Source organism: Oncorhynchus kisutch, linkage group LG6 (assembly GCF_002021735.2).
Source record: "Oncorhynchus kisutch isolate 150728-3 linkage group LG6, Okis_V2, whole genome shotgun sequence".
Classification (NCBI taxonomy): Eukaryota; Metazoa; Chordata; class Actinopteri; order Salmoniformes; family Salmonidae; genus Oncorhynchus; species Oncorhynchus kisutch.
In genome coordinates this window covers 63,367,569-63,386,470 of record NC_034179.2, presented here as the reverse complement: position 1 = coordinate 63,386,470, position 18,902 = coordinate 63,367,569, and the positions used below count along the sequence as shown (strand labels likewise).

At 46.3% G+C, this 18,902-nt stretch overlaps 2 protein-coding genes across 6 annotated transcripts in view; one reads left to right on the top strand and one right to left on the bottom strand.

Annotated features, from left to right (window-relative positions):
• The window catches only part of camsap3 (calmodulin regulated spectrin-associated protein family, member 3), a 50,821-nt gene extending 43,478 nt beyond the window's left edge, over positions 1–7,343 (top strand). Inside the window, exons 13-18 of one of the 3 annotated variants that reach the window (XM_031827144.1) lie at positions 10–143; positions 353–639; positions 793–895; positions 1,166–1,284; positions 3,179–3,297; positions 4,513–7,343. In XM_031827144.1, the coding sequence (XP_031683004.1) occupies positions 10–143; positions 353–639; positions 793–895; positions 1,166–1,284; positions 3,179–3,297; positions 4,513–4,815 (1,065 nt within the window). In that variant the 3' untranslated portion in view covers positions 4,816–7,343. The remainder of the gene's footprint in view (positions 1–9; positions 144–352; positions 640–792; positions 896–1,165; positions 1,285–3,178; positions 3,298–4,512) is intronic. The other 2 variants (XM_031827145.1, XM_031827146.1) reach the window with 2 other exon arrangements.
• nr5a5 (nuclear receptor subfamily 5, group A, member 5) lies at positions 4,358–17,926 on the bottom strand. 3 transcript variants are annotated; one of them, XM_020486231.2, is made up of 8 exons: positions 17,722–17,926; positions 16,362–16,477; positions 15,842–15,983; positions 13,641–14,380; positions 13,388–13,507; positions 9,563–9,710; positions 9,082–9,273; positions 4,358–5,028 (listed from the first exon to the last, which is right to left on the bottom strand). In XM_020486231.2, the coding sequence occupies exons 1-8, from the start codon at positions 17,798–17,800 to the stop codon at positions 4,970–4,972; spliced, it is 1,596 nt and encodes a 531-aa protein (XP_020341820.1). In that variant the 5' UTR covers positions 17,801–17,926; the 3' UTR covers positions 4,358–4,969. The 3 variants fall into 3 exon arrangements, with proteins under 3 accessions (XP_020341820.1, XP_031683007.1, XP_020341821.1); XM_031827147.1 differs by lacking the exon at positions 4,358–5,028 and adding an exon at positions 6,293–8,302; XM_020486232.2 differs by lacking the exon at positions 4,358–5,028 and having other exon boundaries at positions 7,909–9,273; positions 17,722–17,925.
• Between the last annotated feature and the right edge of the window lie 976 nt (positions 17,927–18,902).

Here is an 18,902-nt window from a genome sequence, read left to right as displayed (position 1 = left end):
CACCATCAGGATGATAAGGTGCGGCCGGAGGACGAGATGGCCCAGAGGAAAGCAGCCCTGATGGAGAAACAGCAGAAGAGGGCAGAGGAGATGAAGAGACGCAGACTGGAGCAGGAGGAGAAGCGAGAGAAAGAGCATGCGATGTGCGTTGCGTTTTCAAGCCACTTACAATACTGCACTGTCCAACAGTCGACTCTCTAAATCCACTAGATGGCGCTGCTTATGTTTTTTTTGCCCGGGTTACTGCCCAGCACTTTGTGACAAATGTTGTATAAATAATGTGATTTTTATTTGAATAATTCATTGATTTGATTGATTGATTGGCTCTCCTCCCCTCTCTCTATACCTCTAGCCGACCTGAGTGGTTTAACATCGAGGGCTGGGGAGACAAGTGTGGTGGCAGTGGTGAGGACCGGCCCCAGACCCCCGGTACTCCCCCATCGGAGAGCACGACCCAGCGGAGAGACACCTTCACCAGGCAGGAGTACGAGCGGAGGCAGCAGCTGAAGATCATGGAGGATCTAGACAAGGTGTTGCGGCAGAAGCCCACCACGGTGCGCGGCGTGAAGAAGCAGAGACCCAAGACCATGTTCCGGGACGACTCGGTGCTTTCCCGCAGTCCCGCCAAGGGGTTCATGGGTAAATATAAATTCCACTCCCATCTCTCCCATTGCTGAGTCAGTCTGGGGGCGTTCCTTGTTTGCAGTCGTGCTGCGCATCTCAGAAGACTGCGATGTCACATTTTAATGGGGTTTTCTCTGTTGGTCTCACTCTCTCTCTCACTCACACTAGGCTCCAAACTCAACAAAGTCTATTCCCACTCTACCATGAACCTGTCCTCGATGGCTAACGACACTGGCAACAGCGGGACACTGACCGTTAGGAAATCTCCCAGGTAACTAACTCAACAAGCTGTATTTTACCGTACTGGTAGCTATGGTAACTGTAACAAGCTGTATTTCCACCGCACATGTAGCTATGGTTAACCATAACTAGTTGTTACCCCCCCCCACAGGGATCTGTAGCTGCCTGACTATCCCCTCCTCCCGTCCTCATTATTGGCCCATTTTTAACCCAAATGTGTAATTCAATGCATGTCTGTTTATGTACCGGTATGTAGATTGTTTTGTTATGCTTCACAACAAATTTCCTCTCCTCCCTACAGCCGATCTCACTCCCCCTCAAGGCTGATGTCACCGGGGCGAATGGCCAATCAGAACGGCGAGAAGGACTGGGAGAATGCCTCCACAGCCTCGTCTCCCGCCTCCATCCCAGAGTACACCGGTACGTTTACCTTTAACCTTACGTTACAGCTCACTGTTAACCATCACTCGGGGTCCATGACTGTGACATAATCTCTAGTTCCATCTTCCAATATTCCTGTTACAATAATATCCACACTAGCATTCATCAATAATATTACTTAACCCAGAACTAAAGTCTTGTGTAATTGGCCAGATGCTCGATTAAGTTCTAGGTCCATACGGGAACCGGAACGAAGAGCTCTCTCTTTGCAAGTTACAGACCGAGTGTCCCCTCCCCGTTTTCAAAGATGCTAAGACCTGCAAAATCAGGATTTGTCCAAAGTACCAGAACTAACGCTGCTCGTTATCTCACTCACCCCTTTGTATCATGACAGATCGACGCTACCATTTATGTTTACGAGAGAGAAATTTATGTTTACGAGAGAGTGGAATGCTAGTATGGATATGGGAACAGAACCTATACTGAGAATATGATGTCATCATAAGTACAGTTGAAGTCTGAATTTTACATACACTTAGGTTGGAGTCATTAAAACTTGTTTTTCAACCACTCCACAAATTTCTTGTTAACAAACTATAGTTTTGGCAAGTCGGTTAGGACATCTAGCTTGTGCATGACACAAGTCATTTGTCTAACAATTGCTTACAGACAGATTATTTCACTTATAATTCACTGTATCACAATTCCAGTGGGTCAGAAGTTTGCATACACTAAGATGACTGTGCCTTTAAACAGCTTGGAAAATTCCAGAAAATCATGTCATGGCTTTCGAATTGACATAATTTGAGTCAATTGGAGGTGTACCTGTGGATGTATTTCAAGGCCTACCTTCAAACTCAGTGCCTCTTTGCTTGACATCATGGGAAAATCAAAAAAAGACCTCAGAAAGAAATTGTAGACCTCCACAAGTCTGGTTCATCCTTGGGAGCAATTTCCAAATGCCTGAAGGTACCACGTTCATCTGTGCAAACAATAGTATGCAAGTATAAACACCATGGGACCACGCAGCCGTCATGCCGCTCAGGAAGAAGACGCGTTCTGTCTCCTAGAGATGAACGTACTTTGGTGCGAAAAGTGCAAATCAATCCCAGAACAACAGCAAACGACCTTGTGAAGATGCTGGAGGAAACGGGTACAAAAGTATCTATATCCACAGTAAAACGAGTCCTATATCAACATAACCTGAAAGGCCGCTCAGCAAGGAAGAAGCCACTGCTCCAAAACCGGCATACAAAAGCCAGACTACGGTTTGCAAATGCACATGGGAACAAAGATCGTAGTTTTTGGAGAAATGTCCTCTGGTCTGATGAAACAAAAATAGAACTGTTTGGCCATAATGACCATCGTTATGTTTGGAGGAAAAATGTGGAGGCTTGCAAGCTGGAGAACACCACCCCAACAGTGAAGCACGGGGGTGGCAGCATCATGTTGTGGGGTTGCATTGCTGAAGGAGGGACTGGTGCACTTCACAAAATAGATGGCTTCATGAGAAATTAAAATGATGTGGATATATTGAAGCAGCATCTCAAGACATCAGTCAGGAAGTTAGAGTTGGTCGCAAATGGGTCTTCCAAATGAACAATGACCCCAAGCATGCTTCCAAAGTTCTGGCAAAATGGCTTCAGGACAACAAAGTCAAGGTATTGGAGTGGCCATCACAAAGCCCTGACCTCTATCCTATAGAAAATCTGTAGGTAGAACTGAAAAAGCATGTGCAAGCAAGGAGGCCTACAAACCTGACTCCAACTGTATATATTTGAACTAATCCATCACATATTAACAGAAAGCTCATATGGGAACGTACTTGTTCTTTGATCTATGGCATGTTATTTGTATTGATTTTGTTGATTTGTGTAGATGTGTTGTTTTTGTGTTTGATTTTTTTGTTTGTGATATTTGTGTTGGCTTCCAGGGCCCAAGCTGTACAAGGAGCCCAGCTTCAAGTCCAACAAGTTCATCATCCACAACGCCATCTCCCGCTGCTGCCTTGCTGGCAAGGTCAACGAACCGCAGAAAAACAAGATTGTAGAGGTCAGAACTCTATGAATCAACAACTCCACTTTAAACAAATGTGTGCATCCCAAATGGCACCACCATATTCCATTATAGTGCACTACTTTTGACCAGGTTCTATAGGGCACTACAAAGGGAATAGGGTTGCCATTTGGGACGCGAACAACAACAACCCCTGTTAGAGCCCTTTAAATCAACAACCTTGCTATCCTCCGCTCCACTGGCTAGGCTGGATTGCCCGTCAGTCTACCTGGTTGGAGCCTCCACACTGCCACTGTTTATAATCCCGTTCACCTCCTCTCTCTCAGTTCAGCTCAAAGGGCTTTATTGGATGGGAAACATATGTTTACATTGCCAAAGCAAGTGAAATAAACAAAAGTGTGAGTGTAATATTTACTGTTCACCAAGTTCCAAAAGAATAAAGACGTTTCATATTATGTTTATATACAGTGCTGTAATGATGTACAAAAGGGAAAATAAATAAACCATCAATATGGGTTTTATTTACGATGGTGTTTGTTCGTCGCCGGTTGCCCTTTTCTTGTGGCAACAGGTCACAAACGTTGCTGCTGTGACTGCACACTGTGGTATTTCACCCAGTAGATATGAGAGTTTATCAAAATTGGATTTGTTTTCAAATTCTTTGTGTGTGTAATCTGAGGAAAATATGTCTCTAATGTGGTCATACATTTGGCATAGAAAGTGCAGCTCAGTTTCCACCTCATTTTGTGGGCAGTGTGCACATAGCTTGTATTCTCTTGAGAGCCAGGTCTGCCTACGGCGATCTTTCTCAATAGCAAGGCTATGCTCACTGAGTCTGTACATATTCAAAGCTTTACTTAGTTTTGGGTAATTTACAGTGGTCAGGTATTCTGCTACTGTGTACTCTCTGGTTAGGGCCAAATGGCATTGTAGTTTGGAAAGAATTAACAAAAATAACTGAGTAAAGTTTCAAGTAATTATCTTTTTGTATTGTCATGATTTGGTTGGGTCTAATTGTTGTTGTTGTCCTGGGGCTCTGTGGGTGTGTTTGTGAACAGAGCCCCCGGACCAGCTTGCTTAGGGGACTCTCTCTCAATTAAATTCAAAGGGATTTATTGGCATGGGAAACACATGTTTACATTGGCAAAGCTCTCTCACTCTTTCTAATGTGGATTTGTGTTGAATGTATTGAATTGTCATTGTTAAAGTGTTAACATTGTTTTATCTCCCCCGTCTCCTTCTATGGTTCAGGAGATGGAGAAATGCCAGGCCAACCACTTCCTCATCCTCTTCCGTGACTCCAGCTGTCAGTTCCGGGCCGTCTACACCATGAACCCAGAGACCGAGGAGATGGTGCGCCTCACGGGCATCGGGCCTCGCGTCATCAGCCCCGCCATGGTGGAGTCCATCTACAAGTATAGTTCGGACCGCAAACAGTTCACCACCATCCCGTCCAAGACCATGTCCATGAGCGTCGATGCCTTCACCATCCCCGGGCACCTGTGGCAGAGCAAGCGCCCGGGCACCCCCAAGAAGCTGGGCACCCCCAAATAATAACGAGAACATCTCACTGATGGAGGAGGTGATAGGCGGGGGGAGGAAGGAGGTGGACATATGTAAATCAGGGACCCCTCTTCCCCCAGTCAACCCCCCCCCCTACCCCCTCCTCCCCCCTCCTTTCTCTTATATTGGTTTGGTCCAGTGTTGGCTATTGATTTGGGGACTGCTTTGGTTCAGTAGGCTGGTCAGGTAGACTGCCGGAAGGATCTGAAAGGAATACATTACACTGGTGTCAGACATGTATAAACCGCCTGCCCCTTTAAGCCTGTCCAACCGGATGGTCTCTTCCCCTTTAAGACCAACCTGGGTCGTATTCACTAGGAGGCAAACGGACCAAAACAGGGAGGGACTACCTGAATGTCTCCAATAACAAACGCTTGTTTTTCGTTGCAATATGTTTTGCTACGGTGTGCACCAATGAATATGACCTTCAACAGCTCTGTGTATGGGGGACATTTGTACATGTCATGTGACAAGGGGGCCAGCTACAAATAATCACTATTACTAAAGCCATTCATAGGGCCCTGTCTGTCACACACTACACCTCCGTAGGGGCCTCTGATTGCCCCCCACGGCCTGATATACCTAGATTGTAAAATTAATAATGTTTTGATAGGACAAGAATGAACAGGGCTTCTTCCCACCGTACTAGGCCTCTTAACCCCAGGGCCTGGCTCACCCAGCCTCCTACTGCTTTCCCACTGCCTCCCCCTTGACTAACCACGTCCACAAGTCATCCATTGTGACCTTAAGCACTTGGTGGTGAGCGCGAGAGGGAACATCTCGCACACACTGCCGCAGCTCTCTGAACAGAACATGGGGGTCAGACCCGCAATCTCCCTCTCTTTCTCTCTTTTCTCTTTCTTTAATCTGACCTTCTTTCTTCTTTAATTCCAGGACTCTTTCTCCTCCCGTCTGCTGCCTCTCCCTGCAGACGGGACAGAAGAACCCACCCTGAAAGAAATCCGACTTAGCAAACTGCTCTCTCATGAATGTAGGGCGCACCCGAACCACTCGGCTCCCCCGGGTGTGTTTTCGTTGGCCAGTCGAGGACTGGGAGGTACTGTATTGGGCGGGTCCACCGAGGGCTCTAGCACTCTTGGCTGGCTGCCGTGCCTGTCAGTCAGAGCGGTATGAAGGACTCCGCCCAGCTCCAACGCTACTTCAGCTGTAGACATCTGGATGTTTTTCTTTTTTTACACCACTACTTTTGACATGTTGTGCTGAGTGAATCGCTTCAGCCTTCGTGAGCAGAAATGAGAACTAATCCCCCCCCCCACCCCCCCTTGCTTTATTTCCTATTTCAGTACGAGAGGTGGAATGAAAATAGCGTTATACCGTTGTACATTATTATCTTGATGAATGAAACTGGAAAAAATGAAGGAGGACTTTATACTCTGTTTAGCATTACCCAGGATTCACATTGTGTGGAGAGAGAAAAAGAAACGAAAAAATGAATGACAATTTAATATATATGAATGCTGTTTATTGCTAATTACTTTCAGTTTTGACAATGATTTGTACAAACTAGTTGAACTATGAATAAGCTAGCCTGCTGCTTTACCATTAGCGAGGTGTGCGTGTGTCTGAGAGAAGAGCGCGCCAGTGAGTGAAAGAGCGAGCGAATGAGTAGAAAGACTGTCTACAGAGACTTAGCGAACTCAACACAATCTGAGAAATAAACCCAGATGGACAAAAATGAACAAGCTGTGTCATTTGAGATCACACACACACACGTTACCTGTGAATGAAAGATAATCAGGACTGTGTCAGCCCTAATTCGGTCCCGCTGCACGGTATGGTGTGGTACTACAGTATTTGGAGTTTTGGGTAGGCCTCGACCCCATGACCCCATAGGGTACCATTTGGAACACAAACCGTGTTACTGGTATAACCTGTAGGCCCTAGTGGATTCTGATCTCCTCTTGTCTTCATTTAGCACTATGGCTGGCAGGCCTACATCAGCTGATAATCAGCTGTCATCTCTCCTGTCTTGTTTTCACATCACAAACTGCCTCCCAACAACACGTTCCTGTCGTTTTGACTGAGATTTCCAATGGAGATGTGGTAGATTTTTTTGGGGGTCTCTCTAAAAAGCTCGACAATGGGTTTGTATGTTCAGTGTGTATGGCAAGGAGTGTGAGATGAATGGACGTGTGTGACTGGTGTAATGTGTATATCTGTTTGTAAAGGAGAGTACGTATGCGATAGTTGAACTATAACTGGATTCTGTGCAATTCTCCTGTAGACAGTAAGTCAGTCATGTAACCCCATGGTGTGTTTATTGGGTAATGATTATAAGGATTTTTTTATGATTATGATTTTATTTTTTCCCCCATTTAAAGTGGTGATTGATGTTCATTTCATAGAAGACATGTACTGTATGTTGTCTTTTTTTATTTAGCTCTGTTGCCACCGTGTCGATGTGGGCAGAGTGCTTGTGTTCCTCTCGCAAAATTGTTCATGATTGCAGATCTATCCCAGGTAACTGGACCAGGCTAATAAAATCATTTTAAAAATCACCATTACCCCTTTCATTTATGTCATGCTCATTCTTAGTGTTTCTGGACCCACCTGTGCTTAAATGATTTCTAAAGCATCTATCGAATGGGGGGCCTTAAACACCTTTTTAAAAAGTTTAGTTACGTTGCCTGTCGGTTCCCCGTTTTTAAAGTTTGAGGGAATTTCTTTCCTTTTCATAGTCTTTTTCCTCTCGCTTCATTTAGATTTTTAGTTGAAGTCCATACTGTCAGCCTTGCACTGGGGCTAGCTAAGACTGTTGGCTAAATGGTATGTGTGTAACTGAAACGCGGACCCTCTATGGCCCATGTCAACAAAAAGTGATTGAGTGGTTCTTTTAACGAAACTAAATATGCTCAAATCTGGGTACAAGATTAAAGGAATGAATCTTATTCAGTAATTACTTTTCTGAAGCCTGCCAACAGGCATGCTAGCTTGTCTGACTTGATTGATAAGCTGAACTAGCTACCAAGAAACCATTTATGAGATTGGGAACCTATCTGGGCTTGCTAAAGGGCGCGTAGTATTACAGTGAAGGAACGAAAAATAAAATGTACAGGACAAATCTGAGGGGGGAAGTGACACCTCTGCTTGTTTATTTCAAACAGGTCTAGTGGTAAAGGGATGACATGATTTGTCTGACAGATAAAACCGATACACAACATTCTCTTGTCAAATGATATGCATATGTCATCTGCATAATGTGTGTACAGGAGAAGAGGAGAAAGCATATAGCAGTGTTTTGGTTCCTACTCCCATCTGACTGAATACTGACTAGTTAACTCAGGGTTTCAAACAAATGATCAATTGGAGATAAGTATTACTTGGGAGGAAGCACAAAGTAGATTGTTGTTGTTACTAACCACAGGCCCTGGATCAGATGTTGTCTTATCCCCTTAATGGTTATGGTTAGGATTGGCGTTAGGGTCATTGGGTCCAGCTTTGGAAAAATGGATTTCGTCTATCGGATAGGAGTAAATGCATAGAAAGAATATATAGAACCAGAGTCCCCATTCAAGTCAATGATTCTTCCATTTTATGAATTTTATGCAGATAGGTAACTTTTTTAAAATTGGGCCCTGATCTCAGATCTGTGCTTTGGGACAATGTCTACCTTTGAGCAAAGATTACAATCTTGGTGGACTGATAACAGGCTCATTGGCAGTTGAACATCACCCTGATGCCCAGGACTTGATCAGTATGGAGAAAATGTTTTGAAATGCAGTGAAACAGGGAGGTAATACCTACATTTTGTTCTGTTTTGCGTTCCTTTGCAAAATGTTTTGCTATGATGTGCCCTATTGAACAGACCCCTGGGTTGTGTTCACCATGCTACACCTTGGCAAAAATGTTTTACAATGGAATACAGGTAATCTCTCCTTGTGCCAAATTAACACAACCCAGGTGAGGAGAGGGAGCCCACCAGCCAAGTCCAGCAGGCACCCTTCCAGCAGGTAGTTGTTCAGAAGTGCATAGCAATCAGCATCTCTGAGTGGAACAGGGTTAAACGTCCCAAATGACACCCTACTCACTGCAGTATATAGTGCAGTACTTTTGACCAGAGCTCTATGGGGGGCCTGGTTAAAAGTAGTACACCATGTACGGAATAGGTTGCCATTTGGGACAGTCCCAGGGTGTTGTTCAACTGTGTAAAGCATTCTCTGTTAGCAGGGCAAGGCGGTATTCAGCTGTGTTTAGTGTGCAGCATCTCTGTGAGCAATGAGTTGCAAGGTAGATCACCCTGTAGGTGGCGCTGGTACAGATACTCCTCCACCTGCAGGCTGATGCTGCGAACCTCAGGAAGCCGTAGCAGCAGTTGGCCAAACTTGTCGGTGTGACCCGGGTGGGTGTAGAGGGTGTGGTCCATCAGGGTGTGGTTCACCCTTTCCTGGGTCTGCTCCACCTGCCCGCGGTCCTGCACTGACTTCACATCTGCAGGGTCGAGAAGGACCGGTAGAGAAAGTTAGTTGAACATCTAAACCATCTGTAGGGGACTATCCAAACAGACTTCACGTCTGCAGTGTGGAAAAGACCGGCAGAGACAGTTTGAACAATTGGGAAATGTCTACTATGAGATTGTCTAATACAAAAACCCAATCAAGTTGTCCGTTTCCAGTAGAGATTCCTTGACTGAGAATCAGCCAACCAGGGATCTAAACCAGAGACCTACAATAGAGGTACATCTGAGCAAAGTAACATTCAGTAGGACCGGAGGACTCACCAGGGTTGAAGAGGACCAGGTATTTGAGGCACACAAACTCCTGTGTGTCCAGGTGAAGGGCCTTGAGTTTAACCACCAGGTCCTGAGTCCTTGACACCAGACTGGTCAGAGTGACCCCTGCCTGGGTCAGGATGTTCGACACCTCAATCTGCATCAGAGAGACAGGACTATTTAGGACCTCCAGACTTGACACCTTCCAGACAATTCATTCAAAACAATTTACGACTTTCAGACCATTAAAACTTAATTAAAACTGTGAGACTTTTTTTCGCTCCACATTTAAACTGAACAAAAAATATATAAAAACGCAACCTACAACAATTTCTACCATTTGCCTCATGCTGCACGACATCTTCACATAGAGTTGATCAGGCTGTTGATTGTGGCCTGTGGAATGTTGTCCCACTTCAATTGCTGTGCGAAGTTGCTGGATATTGGCGTGAACTGGAACACGCTGTTGTATACGTTGAGCCAGAGCATCCCAAACATGCTCAATGGGTGACCTCTCTGGTGAGAATGCAGGCCCTGTAAGAACTGTGACATTTTCAGATTCCAGGAACTGTGTACCGATCCTTGCTCCATGGGGCCGTCCGTTATCATGCTGAAACAGGAGGTGATGGCGGCGGATGAATGGCATGACAATGGGTCTCAGGATCTCATCGCGGTGTCTCTATGCATTCAAATTGCCATCAATAAAATGTAATTGTGTTCGTTGGCCGTAGCTTATGCCTGCCCATACTATAACTCCACTGCCACCATGGGGCACTGTGTTCACAACGTTGACATCAGCAAACCGCTCACCTACACAATGCCAGACACATGTTCTGCAGTTGTGAGGCTGGTTGGACATATTGACAAATTCTCTAAAATGACGTTGGAGGCGGGTTATGGTAGGGAAATTAACATTCAATTCCCAGGCAACAGTTCAGTTGGAATTTCCTGTAGTCAGCATTCCAATTGCACGCTCAAAACATGAGACATCTGTGGCATTGTGTTGTGTGACAAAACTGCACATTTTAGAGTGACTGTTTGTCCCCAGCACAAGGTGCACCTGTGTAGTGATCATGCTGTTTAATCAGCTTCTTGATATGCCACACCTGTCAGGTGGATGGATTATCTTGGCAAAGGAGAAATGCTCACTAACACGGATGTAAACAAATTTGTAAACAACATTTTAGAGAAGAGCTTTTTGTGTATATGGAACATCTCTGGGATCTTTTATTTCAGTTCATGAAACATGAGACCTTCACATGTTGTGTCATTTTTTTCAGTGTACATTTTAGTAATGTAGCAGGTGCTCTTATCCAGAGTGACTAGTAAGTACATTTTCCTCAATAAAGTAGCTGTCAGCAAAGTCTGAGCTACTACAAAAAGCTACTAAAAAAATGTAAGTAAGGTCCGAGTGTTAGTTCAAGAAAGGCCTATGTGAGCTTCGACTGGAAGCCATTGGAGTGTGCAGAAAGAGCGGGGTGACACGGGAGAACTTGGGAAGGTTGAACACCAGGCTGACTGCAGCGTTCTGGAGAAGTTGCAGGGGTTTGATGAGCCCAGCCAACAGTGAGTTGCAGTAGTCCAGACGGGAGATGCCAAGTGCCTGGATTAGGACATGCACCGCTTCCTGTGTGAGGTAGGGTCGTACTCTACAGATGTTGTAGAGCATGAACCTGTAGGAGCAAGTCACTGCTTTGATGTTTCCAGAGAACAGGGTGTTTTCCAGGGTCACGCCAAGGTTCTTTGCACTCTAGAAGGGGGACACCGTGGACTTGTCAAGTGTGATGGAGAGGTCTTTTAGCGGGCAGGCCTTCCCCGGGAGGTAGATCAGCTCCGTCTTGTTGAGCTTGAGGTGGTGGGCCAACATCCAAACTGAGATATCTGCCAGGCACACAGAGATGGTTGTTGCCACCTGTGTGTCAGACAGGGGAAGGAGAAAAGTAGTTGGCTGTCATCTGCCTGGCAATGATAGGAGAGACCATGTGAGGATATGACTGGGCAGAGTGACTTGGTGTATATAGAGAAGAGGTTCTAGAACCGAGCCCTGGGGGACACCAATCATGAGAGTAAGTGTTGCAGACACAGATCCTCTCCAGGTCACCTGGTAGGAGCGGCTTGCCAGGTAGGTTGCAATCCAAGAGTGTGCAGAGCCTGAGACACCCAGCCCTGAGAGGGTGGATAGGAGGATATGATGGTTCACGGTGTCAAAGGTAGCGGATAGGAGGATGAGAACATAGGATAGACATTTAACTTTGACAGTGGGGAGAGCCTCTGTGACTAGTTAGGTTCAAGAAGATCGTTCTGAGAGAGATAGCTTGAGAGTTGTTCAGAGACGCCAACCTCAAAAGAAAGAAGGAATACCAGTCTGTAGTTTGACATCAGAGGAGTCAAGTGTTGGTTTCTTGAGGAAGGGAGTGACACGGGCCATTTTGAAGTCAGAGGGGAAGCAGCTTTTGGTCAGGGATGAGTTGAGGGAAGTGAGGAATGAGAGAAGGTGTCCAGAGATGGTCTGGAGGAGGGGATGGGGTCGAGCGGGTTGTCGGGTGGCCGGACCTGACTAGTCGCAAGATTTCATCTGGAGAGAGAGGGGAGAAAGAGGTCAAGGCGTAGGGTAGTTCTGTGTGATGGGGATGAGGAGTGATTGCCTTCAACCTTCTTTTCAAAGAGGTTGACAGAGTTGTCTGCAGAGAAGGAGAATGGAGGATTAAGTAGGGAGCAGAAGGTGGAAACTATTTTCTAGGGTTAGAGGCAGAAGCTTGACATTTTGATTGACAGAAAGTGGCTTTAGCAGCAGATAGAGAGGAAGAGAAGGTGGAGAGGAGGGAGTGGAAGGATGATAGGTCCTCTGGAAGTCTAGTGACCATCTGAGTAGGGGCTGAGTGGCTAGGGCTGGAGGAAAGGGAGACAGAAAAGGAAACAATGTAGTGATCAGAGACTTGGAGGCGGTTGCTGTCAGATTTGTAGGCGAACAGCCTCTACTAAAGATGAGGTCAAGCGTATTGCCTGCTTTGTGAGTGGGAGGGGACTGAGAAAGGGTGAGGTCAAAAGGGGCAAGGAGGGGAAAGATAGAGTTGGAAAGAAATGAGTCAAAGGCAGACGTTGCGAGGTTGAAGTCGGCAAATACGAACAGCGGTGAGCCATCGTCAGGAAATTAGTTTATCAAGGTGCCAAGCTCATTGAGGAACTCTTAAGGGCACCTAGTGGGCAATAGACGACAACAATGTTAAGCTTGAGTGGACAAGTGACAGCATGGAATTCAAATGAGAAGAAAAGAGAGTGGCTGGAGTAGCAGTGTTCTCTGGGGTGATCCATGTCTCCATCAGGGCCCAAAAGTAAAAGGACTGAACGGCAGCATAGGATGAGATCAACTCGGCGTACTGAACCAACGATCAGCAGTTCCAAATGTTGCCAGAGACCAGGAATTCCACATGAGTTGTGTGTGCAGGGTACACTAAATTAGAAGGGTTTCAGCCAAGGGCTGTGGAGCGTCTGTAAAGCCTACAGGGAGAGGAGCGAGCTGGGATAGAACACACAGTTGCCAAAGCTACAAAAGAGCAAAACGATATCACCTGAAAATAACTAGGTAAGATACTCAAGTGAGAGTGTTGTGGAGCCTTCCTCTCATGCTATTCAGACTACACAGGACGTTCAAACTAGTTGGGACTTTCGGCCCTATAGTATTATTCAGGCAATACATTATAGTATGAGCTAATAGAGGAGGAGGAGGAGATGGAAAGGGTGAGGAAGAGGATGAGGACGTGCATGAGAACAAGTACAAGGACAACCACAAGGAGGAGGAAGGGAAGGAGGACAGTGATTGGAGTTGGTACCTACCTGTTGTCCTGTGACCAGATAGATGCAGCCTTCTCTGCTGTAGGCTACCTGTCGACACAGGTGATCCAGCACCAGCAGCTCACTCCAACAGCTCTGCAGCAGCACCATCTGGTCCTCCACCTAAAGGAGTAACCACCAGGACCACACACTGGTCAGTTCACCTCTCAATGCAGTCGATTCAGGAAGTGAATTGAAAGTGTCCCATTGTTTTCTATGAGGATAATGTTTATGTGTGTGTGTGTGTCTGTATGACCTTAAGCTCCTTGAAGAGAGCACTGTTCCTGGCCCATTCCACAAGCCCAAACAGAGTCTGGTCGGCCATTTTACACATGATACTGAAGGTGTTGAGGCGGTCGTGTTTCCCACGGCTTGCTTGCTCTCTCTGCAGGCTGGCCAGCACCTTGGCACACAGCTGGCGCTCATCCGGCTCACCCTCCAGAAGCTGGGCCAGGAAGCTAGGTATGGGAGCAGTCAACATGGAGGTTAAGGTCGGGGTTGGGGTGGAGCTCGGGGTGGTTGTGGGCGTGGTGAGTAACCCTTTAGGTCTGGGCGGGGTTGGAGGTGCCGGGCCGTAGCTGTAAGGCATCATCTCACTTTTCTCCTGGTGGTATCCTGATCCCCCTCCATGGGAGGAACGGTGGTACACTTCAGGGTAAGCCAGGGATGGGGGAGGAGCTAGAGCCTTCCTGTCCCGGTTCAAGGTGCAGTCCAGAAGCATGGGGTGGAGCTCTGAAAGGCCCAGATTAGAGGGGTAGGCCTGCGATTGGTGGAAATTGTCAGAGGGAAGGGGTGCCGATGTGTGACTGGACATCAGGTGAATGTTGTTTGAAACGGAAGGCTGATGCGTTTGTGCACTTTCCAGTTTGATCCTGTAGGGGGTGGTGTTGTGCTGCTGGTGGCGGTAGACCCCTCTCTGCTGTTTCATCTGCCTGTCTCGTCGATACAGAGGGCCAAACTTGTTCCGGCCACCTCTCATTCGGTCTGCCCTTACCGCTGTAGGACCAGAGAGTAACATACAGTAGAGGTATGAGTATAATGAAGAGAGTAACATGAGTACATTAAAACTATATTTAATAAAGGTTACATGTGAGTGTATTGACACTAACAAATGAAGAGAGAGTAACAGGAGTAACAATCCTGCCAGGAGGGCTCATTGGGCAGAGTATGCATATGTTCGGGGAATATTTGAATGGTTCCAACTCCCATTGTGCCAGCACTGCCGGGTAAGCTCAAACAAACTCAGCAAATGTATTTGAAAAGACAAACCAATACTACTTGAACCCAGGTCTGATGTCAGCATGTTTTAGTGTACACTATCTGGGTCAGTTCTGGTTTATGAGTCCACAGATAAGTCATGAGGGAGCAGAACATGGAAGGGTATCAGTGGAAGTAAAGGTAAGGCATTATGCAAACTAGCACAGAGGAGATTTCCACAGGTACACATAAAGGGAACACTTCAGTACATGAGTGATAAAGTATATTGAAAGCCGGGGCTTTCACATAGGTGTGTTTCCTGAATGAACGAATAAAGCAATTAACATCCCATCATGCTTACGGTCATATATAATAATTCTGGGCAGGCCATTACTTTGGCTACCATGGCTATGCCCCCATAGGATGACAATCCATAAGGGCCCTAGTGGTCACTGAATGGTTTGATGAGCATGAAAACAATGTAAGCCATATGCCATGGCCGTCTCAGTGACCAGATTCCAACCCAGTTGAACACCTATGGGAGATTCTGGAGCGGTGCCTGAGACAGCGTTTTCCACCACCATCACCAAAACACCAAATGATGGAATTTCTCGTGGAAGAAGTCTCACATCCCTCCAATATAATTCCAGACACTTATAGAATCTATGCCAAGGTGCATTGAAGCTTTTCTGGATTGTGGTGGCCCCAACAGCCTATTAAGATACGTTATGTTGGTGTCCTTTATGCTGGCAGTTACCTGTATACTGTATATCAGGGATGGGCAACTTTGATGGGGGTGGGGGCCTCAAAACATCTGAACTTATCCGGGGGTGGGGGCCGCAGTTGCTCGCAGGATATTTTTGATTGTTGTTGTAAATTTAACCTTTATTTAACTAAGGAAAGTCAGTTAAGAACAAATTCTTATTTACAATGACGGCCTACACCAGCCAAACCCAGATGACGCTGGGCCATTTGTGCGCCGCCCTATGGGACTCCCAATCACGGCCGGTTGTGATACAGCCTGAATTCATACCAGAGGGTCTGTGGTGACACCTCTAGCACTGAGATGCAGTGCCTTAGACCGCTGCGCCACTCGGGAGCTCTGGATTGATCAAAGGGCCTTCAAAAGGGGCCAACTAGTTGCCCATCCCTGCTTTAAATGGTTCTGAGTCCCACATGTATGTCCTGTGCTGGGTCTAAATGTGTGTGTGCATGTGCGAGTGAGTGAGTGAGTGAGTGAGTGAGTGAGGAGTGCCATACCCTCTCTCTTCATGCCCACGGCCAGGCACTTCTGGAAACGGCAGTAGGGGCAGCGTTTCCTCTGGGAGGGGTTCATGGGACAGCTCTGTCTCTCTGCACAGGTGTAACGCTTGTTGTTCTGCACCGAACGCTTGAAGAAACCCTGCAGATAGAGAGGGAGAGGAGAGAGACAGGGAGCCAGAGAGAAAGGGGGTGGAGAGAGAGACAGAGAGCTCATTCAAGCTGCTGCTAGGATGCTGTTTGTGTGCCTTGTTATGTCTCAAAGGAAACAATGAAATCACTTGGATCTACGATAGAGACGTTAAATAAAAACACACTTGGTTTCAAGTAGCTGCTCTTGACTGAGCTGGCCTGGTGTAATAGAACAAATTAAATAGTCCCAAAAGTAAGGAAAAACAACATCCCATCTGCCACTCCAGGCAGGCTCAATGTAACAGTCAACAAAATCATCCCAATACTATTTGAAACAAGTGTGTCACTGAAAAGAAGTGTGTCGCCGATCACGCTGGGCCTACATTACCTTGCAGCTCTCGCAGGTGAGCAGTCCATAGTGGTAGCCAGACACTTTGTCTCCACAGACTGGACAGACCTCCGCCTGATCTGGCCTGGTCCCTGGCTCGGTCTTCAGCTCCTGAGCTGGGGAGTGGGGAAGGTTTAGCTGTTTAGGATCCCCATTAGCTGCTGCATGTGAATTAGCTACTCTTCCTGGGGTCCACAAGGTGTTGGGGGTGTCATGCATTGGCTAATGGCAGGGATTAAAGAGACCTCTATGTGTCTGCTTGTTATTAAGTGGCTGACCAATGTCCGACTACGGGCTAGATTCAATTCGATTTTAAAGGCAATGCGTCAGTGTTTCGTGGAGACCGCATCACGGTTAACACTGCATAAGTCGGTTGGCTCAATCAGAAATGACCTTTAAACGTCAATCACGCTATAACGCGGACCTTCTGCGGTCCGGATTGAATCTAGGCCTAAGTTAGTAGTCAAGTCAAGTTCTTGTACTTATACTTGTTAAATCGATCGGAGTCCGAATTCACAAAGCATATCAGAGTAGGAGTGCTGGTCCCTCGTTATTCATTGTGATTTAAAAGGTGAAACCAAACTGATCCTAGAACAGCACTCTTACTATGAGACGCTTTATGAACACGACCCTGGTTTATTCTTCAGTAAATGAGAGGCGGCGGCCTCTGAACAGCCATCGTGCTATATTCTTATCACTCAGGTTGATAGGCTAAAACTATAAACTGAACTGTCTTATTGTGACACTTACGTAATTCATATTGACCATGTTTTTAGTGAATGAACAGATTAGGGCAATAGGAAAGTACGTTTGGCAATGGAAATGACGATATTAAGAGGAAATTCACCAATGTCCATATTTGATAAATAGTGAGCGATTTAAAAGAACGTTCCCTCTCCCTGAAGCTGTCTTCACACCCTTCATTCAACTGATAAATCAAAGTACTGTGACTGCTAGCCTGGTTCCACACTGTATAGCTGTATCCAACTCTTCTTTCCTTGTAATGCCATACATGTTTGGCTTGACAATGAGCGAACAGAGAGGAGTTGGCCAAAGCACAAATTGGCTGGACCAGCATTTCCCGAACCCGGTCCCGGGGACCCAATGGGGTGCACAATTTCAAAAATACTAAACGTGCACCCCCTTGGGGTCCCCAGGACCGAGTTTGGGAAACGCTGAAATGGACCATCAGGCTATATGATCACACATTTCGTGTCACAAACAAAACATTCTGAGAGGCACCTAGTAGCTTGAGAGGGAGCTAGAACAGTAACAGAAGCAGTTATAGTCCAGGTCGGTAACAGCAACCGTAATAACAGTACAAGCAAGATTACCAGTCCAGGTCAGTAGCAGTACTCACATGTCGACGATCCCTCCGAAGACAACATATCCAGAGGCTGGGCCTGGCCCGCATGGAAGTGGCCCTGGGGTACGTACATTTTGAAAGAGGGGATAGCCTAAATCACCCTAACTAGTTCCTCATAGCCGGAGCGAGCAGGAGCCCAGACAGACAGACAGAGAGGCAGGCAGCCACAGCAGGACCTCTGCTGTCTGTCTAAGGACCCACTATTGGACTGTGCTCCATAGTGGACTTTGGACTTTACTCCATTGTGGCGGTGCAATAAAATCCTGTCCTAACTTACTGGAACTCCTATCACAGCCTGGTGAGTGAAGACCTTCTTGGAGGAATTCCTGTGCAGTAAGTAAGTGCTGTAGGTAGGAAGGCATGTAGGCAGGTAGGTAGACAGATAAGTAAGTAGGTACAGAACCAGTCAAAAGTTTGGACACACCTACTTTAATTTTTTTTTGTTATTTTTACATTGTAGAATAATAGTGAAGACATTAAAACTATGAAATAACACATTTGGAATCATGTAGTAATCAATTATGTTTTACATTCTTCAAAGTAGCCACCCTTTGCCTTGATGAAAGATTTGAACACTCTTGGAATTCTCTCAACCAGCTTCACCTGGAATGCTTTTTCAAAAGTCTTGTGTCACGTTTCTTCAAAATCGAACCCAGAAGCAGACCAGGACAAGGAGAGTAGGAAGGTGAGTATTTATTTACAAGTGAATGTGTATGGGTAGATATATCCAGGTGGCGTAGCGGGCAGCGGTGGTGAGTTGATGGGAGTAAATAGGTGGATCCAATGGGGAAGCGGAATCCTCCGACGACCAGGCGGGAATGGGGTAAATGATCCAGGTGAGTAACTGAAGACAGAACAAACGGAGGTAAGTTTAAGGCAAGCAAGACGTACAAAACAACAAAACAAATTCTATCCAACTTGAGGCTGATACTATGGCACAACATACTGTTCATGGCTAACGATCCGGCAGGGAATGGTTGTCAGGTCCGGGCTTATGAAGAGGAGAGATGATGATCAGGACCAGGTGTGCAGATAGCTGAATGGATACAGGTGCGGGTAATCAGAACTCCCAACTGGCTACATTGCCCGGCAACCAGACAGGGTGCGTTCCAGGACGCCGGAAAAAACACTCCAGGACAGAACACTGGCAAAAAACAGACTCAGGAAACGTGATT